The sequence below is a fragment of the Crocuta crocuta genome, unplaced genomic scaffold (genome assembly GCF_008692635.1).
Source record: "Crocuta crocuta isolate KB4526 unplaced genomic scaffold, BGI_CrCroc_1.0 scaffold102, whole genome shotgun sequence".
Classification (NCBI taxonomy): domain Eukaryota; kingdom Metazoa; phylum Chordata; class Mammalia; order Carnivora; family Hyaenidae; genus Crocuta; species Crocuta crocuta.
The window spans coordinates 3,016,414-3,033,061 of NW_027530019.1; the positions used below are offsets into that span (position 1 = coordinate 3,016,414).

At 41.1% G+C, this 16,648-nt stretch overlaps 1 protein-coding gene across 1 annotated transcript in view; it reads right to left on the reverse strand.

Annotated features, from left to right (window-relative positions):
• Positions 1-3,106: 3,106 nt before the first annotated feature.
• The window catches only part of SCG3 (secretogranin III), a 35,934-nt gene continuing 22,392 nt past the window's right edge, over positions 3,107-16,648 (reverse strand). Inside the window, exons 11-12 of the mRNA XM_077764397.1 lie at positions 9,569-9,649; positions 3,107-3,689 (exon numbers count right to left, since the gene is read on the reverse strand). Of these exons, the coding sequence (XP_077620523.1) occupies positions 3,571-3,689; positions 9,569-9,649 (200 nt within the window). The 3' untranslated portion in view covers positions 3,107-3,570. The remainder of the gene's footprint in view (positions 3,690-9,568; positions 9,650-16,648) is intronic.

Below are 16,648 nucleotides of genomic sequence, written 5' to 3' on the forward strand. Positions count from 1 at the left end.
TTTTATAGTCACTGTGCTCATTTGAATTGAGGGTTTTTATTCACCTCTTGTCTTTTATCATATGTACAGGTTAAGCCTTCAGCAATATATTATTTACAATTAGAAGGTGTTTTTGGTCTCAATTTTTATTCAAGTACAAGGTTAAATAATTCTTAAGCCTCCACAAAAACTGCTCATATTTATCCCTCCCCTACATCCCCAAAGGATCTTCTGTGGGACAAACAGGATTCTCCCTTCATTTTCTCTTCTTTTTCTTGCTCCTCCAGGTCTTCCATTAAGCAGGAAACAGGTGCCCTTAGGTGTCAGTGCAGCAGAGCTGGTAGAGCAGAACCGCACACGTCCAGCCCTGGGGGGTGCCTGACAGGTGCATGCCTGGGAACAGTAGTTGTCTGCCCTTGGCTCGAATTTGTTCATAACATACATTATCCCTTGTGGTGTTTTTCTCATGCTAGTATTGATTGATATAGGGTGATCTTTTTTTAAGCTTATTTTTTTTTAGAGAGAGGCAGAGAGAGCAAATCCCAAGCAGGCTCTGCACCGTCAGCACTGAGCCCAACACCAGGTGCGAACCATGACCTGCACAGAAGTCAAGAGTCAGATGCTCAAACAACTCACTCTGGGCCACTGAGGTGCCCCAAGTTGATCTCTTGATCATGCTTTGCTACTCCCTGTCTATGAAGAGTTAGTTGGCAGAAGAGAAAACAAAAAGAAAAAACAAATAAAGGAAGGGAAACCGTCATGTCTGTAAGAAAATGTGTAGGCCTTTTTGGAGGCAAAGGAACTTTAAAAAAATGTAAAGTTATATTGTTTACCATAAACTGAAATTTGAGAGAAATCCAAAAGATATAAATCAAAAAATGCTACCCAAAAGTTGTAATATAAGCAGAAATTTAAAATGAAGGCCACAATCTTAAAAATGTTCTTCTGAGTATTTCATTGTTGTCTAAGGTCTCTCTCAACACTTTCTGGCCAAAACATCTGTCTCTTTCATTAAAAGAAAATTCATTAAACTAAAAAATCTGAAATTTGTTGTGGCCACAGTTGAACTGTCTTGGACCAGAGTATTTTAGTGCTGCCTCGGAGGAGTAGACTGAGCCACAGGAACTAGGTTTGAGGCCCAGCTTGAACCACTTCTCGGCCATCGCCATCGGAATTTGAGCACACACTGTGCCCTTGTTCTTTTGGTGAACCAGTTTCCTCATTTACAAAACAAGGCTGAGCCGCCTGAGTGGCTCAGTCAGTTAAGCTACCGACTTCAGCTCAGGTCATGATCTCAGGGTTCCTGGGTTTGAGCCCTGCGTCAGGCTCTGTGCTGACTGCCAGCTCAGAGCCTGGAGCCTGCTTCAGATTCTGTATCTCCCTCTCTCTCTGACCCTCCCCTGCTCACACTGTCTCTCTCTCAAAAAAGTAAATAAAACATTTAAAAAACAAATAAATAAAACAGGGCTGATGAGCCCTTACTCATCTTGATTCCTGCTGGGAGCTAATGAATGTCAGTGTGTCGGAAAACTGCAATACATTCCCTAAGAAAATGTCTCATTTTGTTTTATTTATTTATTCTTTAATTTTTTTAATGTGTATTTATTCTTGAGAGAGACAGGCGGAGCACGAGCTGGGGAGGGACTGAGAGAGAGGGAGAGACACAGAATCTGAAGCAGGCTCCAGGCTCTGAGCTGTCAGCCCAGAGCCTGATGCAGGGCTCGAACTCAGGAACACTGAGATTGCTATAAGCTGAAGTCAGACACTTAACTGACTGAGCCACCCAGGCTCCCCTAAGTGTCTCATTTCAAAATATATCACATAGATAGATACATTTTAGAAAAGTGAAAGGATAAAATGCTTTAACTGCAGCCAGATTTTTTTTTTCTGGTGTACAAGCTGCCCATTTGGACTATATACGACATAGGTGAAGTAGCGGTCATGTTATCAAAAATGACATTAAAATGCTCTGACCCATTGTGTTTGGCAAGGATAGTTTGGGCGTAGGTGTTTTTAGTTCCCCATTACTGCTCACCAGTAAGTACTGGCTTTTCAAGAACATACTGAGTTTAGTTTTTGTGTGTGTCAGGCTTCGGTTTTTGTTTATTTTTACAGCTCAAGAGATGATGAAGAGGAGCAGCAGTGGTTTCCTACCCATGAAAAACAGCCTCTTTACGTTTGTCTATAAGTTCCCTGTCCTCACCAAGAAGCAGCTACCAAGCCGGAGCATTCAAGACAAGTATCAGAAGGCCATTTGAATTAGGGGCAGCTAATACACAGAGCATTATATTAAGATTTCCAACTGAAATATATAGAAAACATGTTATTACTTTATGCTGAATAATGCATTTTCAAGGCATTTTTCTGTTTGGGAACATTACCCATTAACATTTCATGAGGATCTTGAACCACTGCGTGTTTCCAGGACTGTGTTTGTGATGGTAGCTGAGGAAGACGAGTTGCAGGGGCCCCAAGTTCATTAACCTTTTCCGCAGGAAAGTTCATTTACCAGCTTTGGTCCACAAAGAAGGGAATGATTGTTTTCCCTCTTTCTGTTCCAGTGCCTGCCTCTCTTGTTCTCTATTGAGAAATGTTGGCCTGGATTAAATTCAGTTTAGATAACTCAAATCTGGCGTACATCTTTGCTTTGGTAGTGTTTAACACCTCCTTTTTCTTGGGGAGTGCATAGTCATCCCCATTAATAAACAAACTAGATATCTGAAAATTCACTAATAGAAAATATTAACAGTGTGGCAAATTATTAATGAACCCAACAAATCTTATGCCCATTTTCCAGGTTCCTTTTTGCACCACTGAGGCCTGATAAAGAGCCAGCAGGAACAGCCAAAAAAGCAGAGAGCTATCCTTTAAGCTTAGATAGGTTTTGAGGAAATGTTAATTAATTAATTTATTTAAAAAAATTTTTTTAAGGTTTTATTTATTTCTAAGAGAGAGAGACAGCGTGAGCAGGGGAACGTCAGAGAAAGAGGGAGACACAGAATCTGAAACAGGCTCCAGGCTCTAAGCTAGCTGTCAGCCCAGAGCCTGACTCGGGGGCTTGAATCCACGAACCATGAGATTATGACCTGAGCCAAAGTTGGACGCTTAACCGACTGAGCCACCCAGGTGCCCCAGAAATGTTAATTTATTTTAACTCCCAAAAAGGAACTGGTGGTGGAAACATTTTTTAACAGACATATCCTATGAGGTGTTGTGATACCCAGCATGCCTTGAAAACAGAACCCCTTAATTCTTCAGGGGGTGTCTGTGTGTGTGACACAGCAGGAAGAAGCTTCCGTTTTAAATTCAGTCTGTTACAGGCTTTCCAAAGCAACATATCTCTGATTATAAAATGTAAATCTATAAGTAAATAAGGATTCTATATACAAAATCTCAGCTTACAGACACCTTTACTTCTCAAATAGTTTTTATGGCAAGAAAGCTATGTTTGACCACTTCTAAAAGGTTAACTACTGCACTTTCATCACTTTCTAAAAATCCTTGACTCAAATTACTGTAATCACAGAATTAGAAGCGTTTTAGGCTATGTTTTCTGAAACAGTCTAAAGACTCCTGAATCTTTTGCCATTTTTACAGGCTGCTGTAAATACGCTTGATGGCATCGGCTTCTTCCTTATCAAGGATGCCTTTCTCCACGTAAGCATCAGCTTGTTGGTTGATGAAGTCCCTCATCTTTGAAAGGTCATAATCTGGAAAATATCGTCAGAGTGTCATGAGCAAAGATTAGGAAAGAGACATCCCCTTACAGTGATTAACATGAACTAAGAAGCGTTTTATACAATGACACAACTACCATTCCATCCCAGGCTTTCTCATTGGAAGACATATTAGACGTTGGCATTTGTTCAGTCTTTACAGTTTAAATTTTTTAAATGCTTATTTATTTTTGAGAGACAGAGACAGTGAGCATGGGAGGGGCAGAGAAAGAGAGAGAGACTGAATCTGAAGCAGGTTCCAGACTCTGGGCAGTCAGCACAGAGTCCGACACGGGGCTCGAACCCACAAACCGTGAGATCATGACCTGAGCCAAAGTCAGAAACTCAACTGACTGAGCCACCCAAGTGCCCCAGTCTTTACAGTTTAAAACCATGTTTATGTGTATTGTCTCATTTGCTGTCCATGAGCACACCTGCAAGGTGTTCAGGTGAGGAGTACCACCATCATTTGAGCAGGGGGGAACAGCCCCATACAAAACTTTGAAAACTTAATATTTATACCAATCACCTGGAAAGCTCTTACAGATTTGTATCAGTAGGTCCGAGACAGAGCTTCAGATCTTGCATTTTAAATACGCTCCCAGGAGATGTTGTTACTGCTGGTCTGGGAATCATACTTGGGGAAACACTATCCTGAAGCTTAAGTACTTTATTCAAGGTTACACAGGTAGTAAGAGTTACAAACAGAACCAGGTGTTTTGATTTTCTGCAATTGTTATACAGGAAGTTCCTGTTGATGCGACAACCCATTTTTTTTCCAAATTAAGAATTATCATTGGGGCACCTGGGTGGCACAGTTGGTTGAGGGTTCGACTTTGGCTCAGGTCATGATCTCACAGTTTGTGGGTTTGAGCCCCACAATGAGCTCTGTGCTGACAGCTCGGAGCCTGGAGCCTGCTTCAGATTCTGTGTCTCTCTCTCTGCCCTCCCTTGTTTGATGCTCTCTCTCTCTCTCTTAAAAATAAGTAAATACCAAAAAAAAAAGAATTACCATAATTTTCATACTATCTGAATTATATGCATGAAGGAAAAAATTATATGCACGGAGCTTTTTATATTTTTTAAGAGAAACTGCTTTATGGTTCTTCTGTCCTACTTAAACAAACAAGAAAATCTGTGTAAATCATCAAACCACTCATCAAAAGCAAAGAGATCCTCATATAAGGAGGCCACCTGTGGCATTTTTCTGAAAGGTTAAATAAAACCCACATCCTTCCTTGATGCTCATTGTTTTAAAAATGAAAAATAGGGGTGCCTGGGTGGCTCAGTTGGTTGAGCGTCTGACTTCAGTTCAGGTCATGATCTCACAGTTCGTGGGTTCAAGCCCCACGTTGGGCTCTGTTGCTGACAGCTCGGAGCCTGCTTTGGATTCTGTGTCTCCCTCTCTCTCTCTGACCCTGCCCCACTCACACTCTGTAGGTCTCTCTCTCTAAAAACTAAATAAACATTAAAAATTTTTTTTAATTAAAAAATAAAAATGAAAAAGAAACATGAAAATAAAGTTTAAAGCACCTGAATTCTATTAATCATAAATAACCAGAGTTGGTATTCTGTTCTTTTTTTTTTTGCTTTTCAAATAGATCTATCTCAACCCAGAAGTGAGATCACAGTATATCTACGACCTTATTAACAATCTTCTTTCACTTTACACAGTGAGCACCAATATTCTTCAGAAATACCATTTTTTTCTTACAAATAGTTTATTGTCAAGTTGGTTAGAAACACCATTTTTAATGGCTATGTACAGTGCATCCTATCAAGGTACCAAAATTTATGGCGCACATCCCTCAGGGCTGGACATGGGTGTCTTCAACACCACAGCGTACCTGGGGGGTTCCCCCCAGATTCTGAGTTGCCTGGGGCTGAGTACCTTGAGGACAGTGACATTCACCTTGGCTCTAGCAGCCCCTGGAACAGAACCCTGCCTTCTGTCAATTTGTAAAGGAAAAAAAAAAAAGGAGAAGAGGGGAACAGAAGCTCAGAGCGTCCCATGAAAGGAAAACTATAAAGAACATCTCTATAAGTGCCAGGTGTTTATCATAAAAAGTGAGCTGAGGCTCCGAGAAACGCAGCTTTCTTTCCACCAAGAGAGGCATTTGCTCCCATTAGGGCTTCGCTGTAAAGATTAAAGACCTAACTGTCAGCTGGGGCCCTTACATGTATCATCTGATTCGCTCCTCGCAAAACTCCATGAGGTAAGCATTAATATCCCCATTTCAGAGATGAAGAAACAGGACGGAGGAGGGAAGTCACTTGCTTGGGTCATGGTAGAGTCAGATTCTGAACCCAGATCTCTCTGTCACTACCTTGACTACCCTACAGCCTTGAAGTAATGAACGTGAAGCCACTAACAGATGTAGAATGAACGTTCAGTAAGTGCTTGCGTTTTGTTGTTGGCTTTTATTTTCCTTAACTATCAGGTCAAAACAGAATCAAGCTGAACATATGTTTTGTGTGCACGTCACAAGCTGATTCCAGTCTCGTAGGGCACAAAGAGACGCCTCTTGATTACCACTGGCTCAAATTAGTCCTGGCTTATCTGAGTTGGTTGCAGGGTCAACATCTTTAATGGGACAAAAGGCAGCTCAAGGGCAGATGTGAAGAGGTCCGGGCGGTTAGAATGGACAAACAGGAAAATATTTTGCTTTCTTTTGAAATGGAAAATCTGTATCATTACGACCGCTCTCACTGTGTGCCATGGGAGCACTAGCTGGCTGTTAGATTACACAAGTCAGTAGTCACCTTGCTAATCTTAAACAGATGTTTTAAGGTTATTAGGCTCAAAAGAGAAAGGGCTGTGATTCATTTTCTTAAAAGTACAGACTTTTTTAAGGGTGCATAAAGTTTCATCATCCTTCTCAGCAGCACATCATATGGACCTCCCTTTCCTGGATTTGGGAAGGAGAGGCAGGTCATCCAGACCGCTGCCCAGCGAAGGGCATGAGCAGAGGTTAAGGAAGGTCAGAACTAACAGAGCTACTAGCCTCCCTGCTCACACAGCTGCAGCCACTGCGTGACCCCAGGAACGAGATCCACAGGTTCTGAGAGATGACCTAGGTCAAGCAGAGCACATATGAAGGCAATGGAGGAAGAGCTTTCTGCTTCTGCCTTCAGGGAGGTATATTGCATATCACCCTCACTTCGGAGCATCGAACTCAACACTGTCATTCTGAAATTTGCTCACAGTGCTTTGGGGATGCAAGCACCAGGGTTCCAGGCTTGACTAGATTTATCATTTCTGGAAGTCGAAGATTATATTTCAGGATGTTGCGGGTTATGACCAGGAGTCTAATTCAGGTTAATCAGTGAAAGAAATAACATAAGTATTCTAAATTGTTGAACCATCAAATTAACATTGATTTCAGAATGCATTTTGGTAACTTTCTGAATTATACTCATTCTATGATAAACATTTTTTATTTTTAAAATTTTTAAATGTTTATTTTTGAGAGAGAAAGAGAGAGACAGAGCATGAGCAGGGAAGAGGCAGAGAGAGAGGGAGACACAGAGTCCAAAGAAGGCTCCAGGCTCTGAGCTCTGAGATCATGACCTGAGCCGAAGTCAGACACTTAACCATCTGAGCCACCCAGACACCCCATTTTTTACATTTTAAAGTCTTCACAGTCACTGATGGCATGTTACAATTTTTCTTCCTTAGAGGTATGTGAAACAATGGTGTTATTTTCAATCAGTGACAGATTTGATGAAATATGGTTCATATGAATTTCAATGGAACTGACAACCTGGAAATTCACATCATTTTGAACCAGATAAAATAAAGTATGTGTGAAAAGCTGATAATTATTTCCATTTCACTCAATTTAACAAGACCGTAGGCTAAAGAGGAGCTGAAAAAACCTTTTTCTCCCATTGTGTTCTCTATCTCAGTCATCCTCAAACTTGGCCACACGGTGGAACCACGGGGGAGAAGGATTAAAAATACTGATGTCTGCATCTCTTTTTTTTTAATTTTTTAAATGTTTTTATTTATTTCTAGGAGAGAGAGAGAGAGAGAGACAGTGTGAGCAAGGGAGGGTCATAGAGAGAGGGAGTCACAGACTGAAACAGGCTCCAGGCTCTGAGCTGGCAGTCAGCACAGAGCCCGACGTGGGGCTCGAACCCATGAACCGCGAGATCATGACCTAAGCGAAAGTCGGACCCTTAACCGACTAAGACACCCAGGCGCCCTCTGATATCTGCATCTCTTCCGTTGAGTTTCTGCTCTAGTGATCCTGAGATGCGCCGTGGATATCAGGACATGTAAGAGCTCTGCAGGTGATTTGAATGCACTTTCAAGCTGGAAAACACCCCTTGTCTCATTTTAAAAGCATCACTTGGCAATTGCTCACACAGACACCTGGGAGTCACTCTGGACTCCTCTGTCTCCATTTTGCTGTCAAGTTTCTCCCTTCTTTATTTCCTCTGTCTTGCCTTGGTTTAAGCCCCATCATTTCTGCTCCAGATCTTTGCCTCCAATCTCTGTCCAATCCTCTAGGGGCCTATTTCTTTAATCTATAACCACACTGCTACCAGAGAGATTTCTCAGTTCTTAACCTAATTAAGTCCTAATTTAGGCTCCTCTGGCTAAATCCTTCTTTGCAGGGCTCACGAACGCCTTCCTGATCTGGCTGCTACACACCTTCCCTCCTGTGGCTGCTGATCCTTTCCACAGACACCCAGTGTTCCTGGGAAATTGAGTGGCTTCAGGTCCTGGAACACATGACTTTCTTTTGTCTCTTTATGTCTTGGCACCCAGTGTTCCCTCTGCCTCTACCTCTTGTTACTTAGCTTTCCTGCAATCCTTTCTTTCAGTGCTATCCATCCCTGTAAGGAGATTGGGGGGCACATCTCCTTACACAAAGGTGCCACCTTTGCCCACTGCACCTGTCTATGATAGCACTGAGCAGGGCCAACTGTAGCTTCAGTGGTGCTGGGAGCTCCTTGGGAGGCCAGGGAGGGCAAAGGGGGGTTGCATCTGACGTTTTCCTATCTCTGGTACTCAGAACAGGAACAGTCTTGTTCTGGGTCTTAAGTGAGTGACTGCTTTTGTAATTGCAGGGTCCATCTCATATGTGGTCAGAAAGTTCCCTTTTTAAAAAAAACACTCCCAAGAGGCACCTGGGTGGCTCAGTTGGTTGAGCATCTGACTCTTTTTTTTATTTTTTTAACATTTTTATTCATTTTTTGAGAGACAGAGACAGAGCTCAAGTAGGGGAGAGGCAGAGAGGGAGAAAGATACAGAATCTGAAGCAGGCTCCAGGCTCTGAGCTGCCAGCACAGAGCCCGATATGGGGCTCAAACTCAGGAACCTTGAGATTGTGATCTGAGCCAAAGTCGGCTGCTTAGAGCATCTGACTCTTGATCTTGGGTCAGGTCATGATCTCACAGTTCATGAGTTCAAACCCTGCATTGGGCTCTGTACTGACAGTGTGGAACCCACTTGGAATTCTCTCTCTCTCTCTATCTCTCTCTCTCAGTCCCTACCCCACTCATGCTCTCTCTCTCTCTCTCTCAAAATAAATAAATAAACTTAAAGAATTTATGAAAATACTCCAGGAAAAGGGAAAAATGTTGATAATTACTGAAGGTGGTTGATGGATACATGGGGATTCATTATAATATTCTCTCTACGTTTGTTTGATATATTTCATAATAAAATGTAAAAGAAAAGGCCTTTGCTCAAGAGGTGGCTTTGAAAAATAAAAGAAATGGAGGTTCTATTCCTGCATCCTGGAGTCTTTTTGGACTCTGACAGAAGACTTTAGTCCAGTTTGATGGTGGGAAACTTTCTTTAACAAGAACCCCTGACAAATGGGTGAGGTTGGCAGTTTGCAACCATACTAAATCCTTACCTTCTTTACTTCCTTTTTTGTTGTGTTTCTTCAACCACTCAATATTTTTTCTGATGGCTTCCAAATAGGCTTCCGTTTTCCCTGGAAAAGGGAAGAGAACTCATAGCAAATACTCATAAAATATCACTGCATCTCTTTTTAAGACCACACTCTTGTTTAGAACCATAAACGCTGGACTCATCGAGCACTTGTGAGGTGGTGTCCTTAACGAAGTAGTGTGTATGTTTGGTGGGGGTGGGGTGGGGGATGTTGTGGAGGATGGGTAGGGATGAGATTCCAGGACACAGGACCAGGCAGACTAGTAAGTGTCAAAGAGCCATTATTCATGTACATGTAACTGCATTCTGATGTCCTGGCAGAGAAGAGTTTTGATTCAGTTCACCGGATGCCTACAGTTGTTAGACTGCATCATGTCTGGTTAGGAATGGTTCTTCCAAACTGAGGAGTATTCTCAGGTCAAGCACTAAATCAGAGTGGCAGATGCTGAAAAGACTCCATCACCAAATAAGTTATGTTAAGAAAGTCCAATTTGTGGCTTTGTGTAGGCCACTATACAAGTCTTCTGCCCAATCTGGTAGGGAATGTGTAACAACTCAGATGAAGAGATGACCTGGGCCTCATTTCAAGGTTTGGATGTGAACCTTAGCCTTACTGTAGTAGAACTCCCCTGGATGTAAACATTCTCCCATGGGCCCCATGTGCAGTAAGATAAGCATGTGCTCTGTGATGCTCTTTAAATACATCATTGTCTGCAGGTGGGCATTATCATCCACTTAGAGATAAGGAAACTAACACTCAGAGAGTTTAAGTGACTTGGCTGAGGCCACAGAGGAAATAACAGAAGTAGAATTTAGACTCTAGTCTTCCCAAGCTTCTGCTACCTGCACTGTCGGAAAGCAAAGATCTATCTTCAGGCATAGATACTGATGTAGGCTTGTTCTCTCTCAAGGAAATCAGCCATCTCTAAAACCAGGTGCGGTCCCTAGTGCTCAGAGTGTCTGCATCAAGGGACCAGGTAATCTGGAGAATTCTGGATGGCCTAAGAAAAGAAGCCTTCTAAGTCTAGGGGCTCTGCAAGAAGCAATGACTGCCAAAACTCCATGTGGTGACCACTCATTCTGAGCCCCCTTAAGCCCCGTTACCTCATCTATTGCCCAGACTTACTGGTTGAGTTACCCGTACTGAATGCTTACGATGTGCCAAGGGCTGTGTGTTGTGCTCCAAAATGCAGTATCTCTTTTTTTCTTCACAACAACTTTTTAAAGGCAGTCCCTTTCATACCCATTTTACAGATGAAGAAACTGAGACAGAGATAAAGTAATATGCTGAAGGTCATATGGCTAGTAAGTTGTAGAGCCAGGCTTGAACCTGGGTGCATCTGACTACAGTCATGAACAATAATTGTCTCAGAGTTTGCTGATGTTCCAGTTTCCACGGCTGCATTTACCTATGTGAGCTCTTGAGCATCCTTCTTTCTGATCTTGTAAGCCCACTCTTGCCTCACTACCGGGGCTCCATGTTATCTGGATCCCAAAGAAGCACAGAGAAAATCTTACACAAAAGGGGTTAGTGGACAAGAGAAAAGATCTACCATTTTCAGCCCCTATTCACTTCAGTCAGCTGTGTAAAAAAAGTCTTGATTTCAGTGCTTTGTTTTTAAAAATGTTAGAGCATATGGACGACCAATGTCCTCTCAGCTGATGTTATAACATTATAGTACAGTGAATATAGGGATATTCATTATCTGTTGCCTGTTCGTTGAGCAGATCAGTTGCATTTGGTAACATAAAAACAATGTTCTCTGTTTCAAATTAATTCAATTAGAAAAGGCATTTTGAACAAAGAAATCTTAATGTAGACTATTTCTAGAGAATGCAACTAAAAAGTTTAAATCAAAGTAGTGGGTCTCATGGGGTGCCTGGGTGGCTCAGTCGGTTGAGTGTCTGACTTTGGCTCAGGTCACGATCTCATGGTTTCTTGGTTTGAGCCCCGCATCGGGTTCTCTGCTGACCACTCAGAGCCTAGAGCCTGCTTCGGATTCTGTGTCTCCCTCTCTCTATGCCCCTTCCCCACTTGTGCTCTATCTGTCTCTGTCTCTCAAAAATAAATACATGTAAAAAAATTTTTTTTAAAGTAGTGGGTCTCATAGGGCTTTAACAAATAGCTAATTTGTCATTAGCACATTAAGTAATTAGGGCTTCTGAAACTTTTAAGAATGTTTGAAAATAGTCTTGTTCTTTAAGTAATGTTAAGCATTTGTCCCACAATATTATTTATGATATATCATAATATGGAAAGCTTATTTGAGAAAAGGAAAATCTAAGCTTAGTCTCTGTGTTAAAAATGTTGTTAAAAATTCTGAATTAGGATAGTAAAGAATAAATATGGGTTTTTGCTATAGCATAGCAGACATTGTAGTTGCTCCACCTTTATGTCTCCCTTATTCCAGATATGCTATATATTCCTTATATCCTTATATGATATATCTTTATATCCTTATATTCCTTATATCTCGGGAACATTCCACACAACCTCCCAGAGATCCTCAGAGGGAAGCCTCAGTTGCCCACAGCTGAAGCCCACTAGTGTAACCACCTTCTATGAGCTTCTCTCCTTTCTTTTCCTGTCTCGTGTACCTAGCCCCCGCACCACCTCCCCCCCGCCATGGTGATCTACCAATTAAATTTGACCTCAACTCCTCTCAGGGTGTGCTTCAGAAGCAACCCAGCCTAAAGCAGTTTGAAATAGGGGGGATCATCTTGTTAGGTTGCTTTTGCTCAGGAACCAATTTCCTATAAAAATATTAAAATTTAAGAAGTATGAAATGTACGAGAAGCAATTTTATCTACTATATTGATATTACTGAGTTTACTGAGCTTGAAGAAAACTATACTGCAATTTATTTAAAAACTAAACTACTATCTTGTATGTAGATCATAACATATGATTATGACCATTCCTCTAATTTAAAATAGACCTCCCCATCACCCTCACCCCCTTTTCTGCTTTATTTTTATCCATAGCACTTATCATTTTCTACCAAATCATATAATCTATGTAAGTTTATTGTTTGTTTTCCCCCCTTAGAAATATTTCTTGTGAAATAATATTCTTATGATATGCCCTCATGCCTAGAAAAAAGCTGGACACAGAATAGTTTATCAATAAATATTTGTTGAATAAGTGAATAGGTAAAGTCTTCTTATATGGAAGCCAAATCTTAATCAGAAGAAAAATATATTTAAAAAATTTTTTGTTTTGTTTATTTTGAGAGAGAGAGACAGAGACAGCACAAGTGGGGGAGGGGCAGACAGAGGGAGAGAGAGAATCCCAAGCAGGCTCTGCACGGCCAGCACAGAGCCCGACTCAGGGCTCAAACTCATGAAACTGCAAGAACCTGACTTGAGCTGAAACCAAGAGTTGGATGCTTAACTGACTGAGCCACCCAGGCACCCCAGCAGATACAATTTTTCAAAGTACAAACGGTACAGATTTCTTTTTCTTTAACAAAAAATGAATTGTTTATTTGAATTCTGAATTTAAATGATAGTTATAGCAGAAACAATTTAAAGTACCTACAGATGTGCTACATATACTCCATGTTACTACTGTATATTAGTATCTGTATGTTATCTAATCTTCACAGAGCTCTACCAAATAAGCATTATTAGTTCCATTTTACTCATGAAGGAATGAAGGCTCAGAGAGATTAAATGACATGCCCAGGGGGACACAGCTGAGTAAGGGTCAGAGCCTGGTCTTGAACCAGAATGAATCTGGAACCTGTACTGAGTGTAGCTGGGTAAAATTCATCTTTTAGAGTAGAATGATTTAGTGCCTCTTCTTGTTCCCAAGCTGGTCAGCAAGACCGAGGTTCTCAAACTTGGCTGCACACTAGAATCATTTAGGGGAGATTTAAAAAATCCTGATGTTGGTCATGATCTCACAGTTTGTGGGATCAAACCCTGCATCAGGCTCTGCACTGACAGCACAAAGCCTGCTTGGGATTTTCTCTCTCTTTCCCTTTCTCTGTCCCTCCCCTGCTTGTGCTCTCTCTCCTCTCTTTCTCTCAAAATTAATAAACTTAAAAAAAATTAAAAATCCTGATGCCAAGGCTACGCCTCATATGAATTAAATTAAAATATCCTTGGGTAGACACCAAACATCATTTTTTAAAAATGGTCCTGAAGTGATTCCAATGTGGGGCAGCATTTGGGAACCATTGCCTTCAGTATTGAGACGTCCACATGTTTCCTGGAGCCCTGGTAACAAGGTGGATAAAATCAGGTGTTCCTCTGCTCTTGGAAAGAAGCAGCTGGTTCCTATTTACATTTCCTCCTGTTGGGGGCTGTAAGGCAAACCTTTTATTTACACAGTGTGCGGTAAAAGCCCATGAGAGTCCACTTTGGAAAGCTAGGCTATTTTTTTTTTTTAATTTATTTTTGTTTCCTTTGGAAAAAAATAGCTCATGGCTGAGGTAATATGGCACAAGCTTTAAAACATATGCTGAAGCAGATGGGAAGAGGGCCAGAATCAAGACGCAGCCCTCCTTTCCTGGCTGTTCTGGTTTTCAGCAATGCCAAAGAAATATTCTTTTTTATACATGAATTTGTCCTTACTGTGATATGTTGACCTGATCTGTCCCCCCACCCAAGCCCCATTAAAAAAAAAAAAAAAACACTGTAGAAATCGATAGAATTAATCTACTGAATACTGGGCCTAGTATTCAATAGATTATATAGACCTAATAAAGATATTAGATCTTCTGAAGAGTGCTTATAAAAATTAAGTTTGATAGGCCTAAAATTCTATAAAGATTACATGATTGCAGTTTTGTACTGTATAAAACAAAGTAAGTGATATGGGTATCACGGATGCCAACATGGGCCGCACGGCCATTCATTCGAGAATTTCTGCACAACGGTGACACTTTACATGCCCAGAAGAAATGCTCAGATTGAGTACTGGATAGGAGTCAAGGGACAAGGGTTAAAGGCCTGGCTTTGCCGCTCTTTGGCTATGGATCATGGGTGAGTCACTTCATCTTCTGAGCCTTGGTTTATTTATTTATAATTTAGGGGTGAATTCTAAAAAGAAGGTTCATGGTTCCTATATATGGGAAGAAACATTCCTCTGCTGTCCTCGAAAAACCTGTGTTGATGGTAGGCCTCCTGTGCCTGCACTTAGCTCCTGGCAGCCTTGCTGACTCACAGGGGAGAAGACTGTATTTACTATTTTTGGACATTGTTAGCAGAATGGCTTGGGGCTTGACTAAAGGCACAAACTGTCTCCTCTTATGTTGCTTTAAAAATAACAGCATCCACATGAGATAGCCATTTATTAATTAAATAGACTACGTTCCCTTTTCTGGTTTCTGTAAGGAAGATATGGGAATAATAGAATATGTAGGTGAGAGCTATCGTAGAGATCACTTTTTTTCATCTATTTCCATAATCTGGCCATAAACCTGACAAATGATAGCACTGGAATGACTTTTTGACTATGTTAATGCTTATCTTATCCTTTGGATGGTTTTTTAAAAAAGATTTTCAGTGACTCATAGAGCAGAAGTGAATGAGTAAACATCGAATTGGCAAATAGAGACACACTTAGATCATGGAATAAAGTTTTAAAGTACTTTTCTTTAGTCTCCAGAGAGCAATTTATTTGAAAAATTAGATAACTTTATAAATATGGTTGAAATTAGAATAAATTTGATTTCACTGGCATATCCCTAAATTTAGGAATAATTATGGAATCATTCAAATGACTGTACCAATTAGAAATCAGTGTTTTAAAAGATTATTCTTTTTTGAAGTTTATTTATTTATTTTGAGAGAGAGAGAGCAAGTGAGCATGGGGGAGGGCCAGAGAGAGAGAGAGAGAGAGAGAGAGAGCATCCTAAGGAGGGAGCTAGACCTGGGACTTGATCTGATGAACTGAAATTAAGCTGAAATCAAGAGGTGGCCACTTAACTGACTGAGCCACCCAGGAGCCACAAAAAATGATTCTTTTCTTTTAATGTTTTATTATTTTTAAGAAAGAGAGAGCGCACACATGCAAGCCAGGGAGGGACAGAGCGAGGGGGACAGAGGATCTGAAACAGGCTCTGCACTGACAGCAGAAAGCCTGACGCGGGGCTCGATAATATGAACTGTGAGATCATGACTTGAGCCAAAGTCAGACCCTCAACCGACTGAGCCACCCAGGAGCCCCCCAAAAGATTATTCTTAGTGTAAGTCCCTGTAGAATGCAAGACTTTAAATAGTCTAACTTAACCATATTCAAAGGATTCAAATTCAGTTGGATTTTTTTACATTAATCCTAAAACAAGAGGCATGAAAACAGGCGCTGTAAATTGAAGGCTGAGATAAACTGAGGGTATTATTATTATTCCCATTCCCATTATTATTCCTATTCGTCAGAGGGTCCAGCATATGCTTGGCATCGTTAATAAATATTTGCTGTGGTTCGATGGGGCCATCACCCCACATTGCAAGATCCAGACAGACTCTTTACAAACATTTCTGACAATGTGTCTGCTTATCATTATTTTTTAAAGTAGTTTTAGCTAGATCATTACCTCATCCCTTGCTCTGCCCTGTAATGTCTTCCAACTTTGTTCTACACATTCCTGACTCATCAGTAAGGGAGATATGTGTGCACGTATGTAGCTTGTGTTACGCTTGCCTGTATATTGGTTAAGAACATTCTCAAATCATTTCAAAGCTTGCTTGAGTCCTCAGAGGTAAGCATTTGTTCTTATATTTCTTCTATAGGTCCACTTCCTGAGCATGGTACCAGGCATCCCTTCAGAATACATGTCTACTTATAGCTGAATAAACGTCTCAGGAAACTCAGTAAGTCCTGCTTTTACCCAGGACTGCCTTTATTTTTCTGTCCAGGGGCAATAGGTGTTGTCTCAGTGGTTTTATAACAGAAACAAAATATTCTTGAGAAAAATGCGAGCAGGAGCACCTGGGTGCCTCAGCTGGTTAAGTGTCCAACTTCCTCTAGGGTCATGATCTCGTGGTTCGTGAGTTAGAGCCCTGCATCAGGCTCTGTGCTGACAGTTAGCTC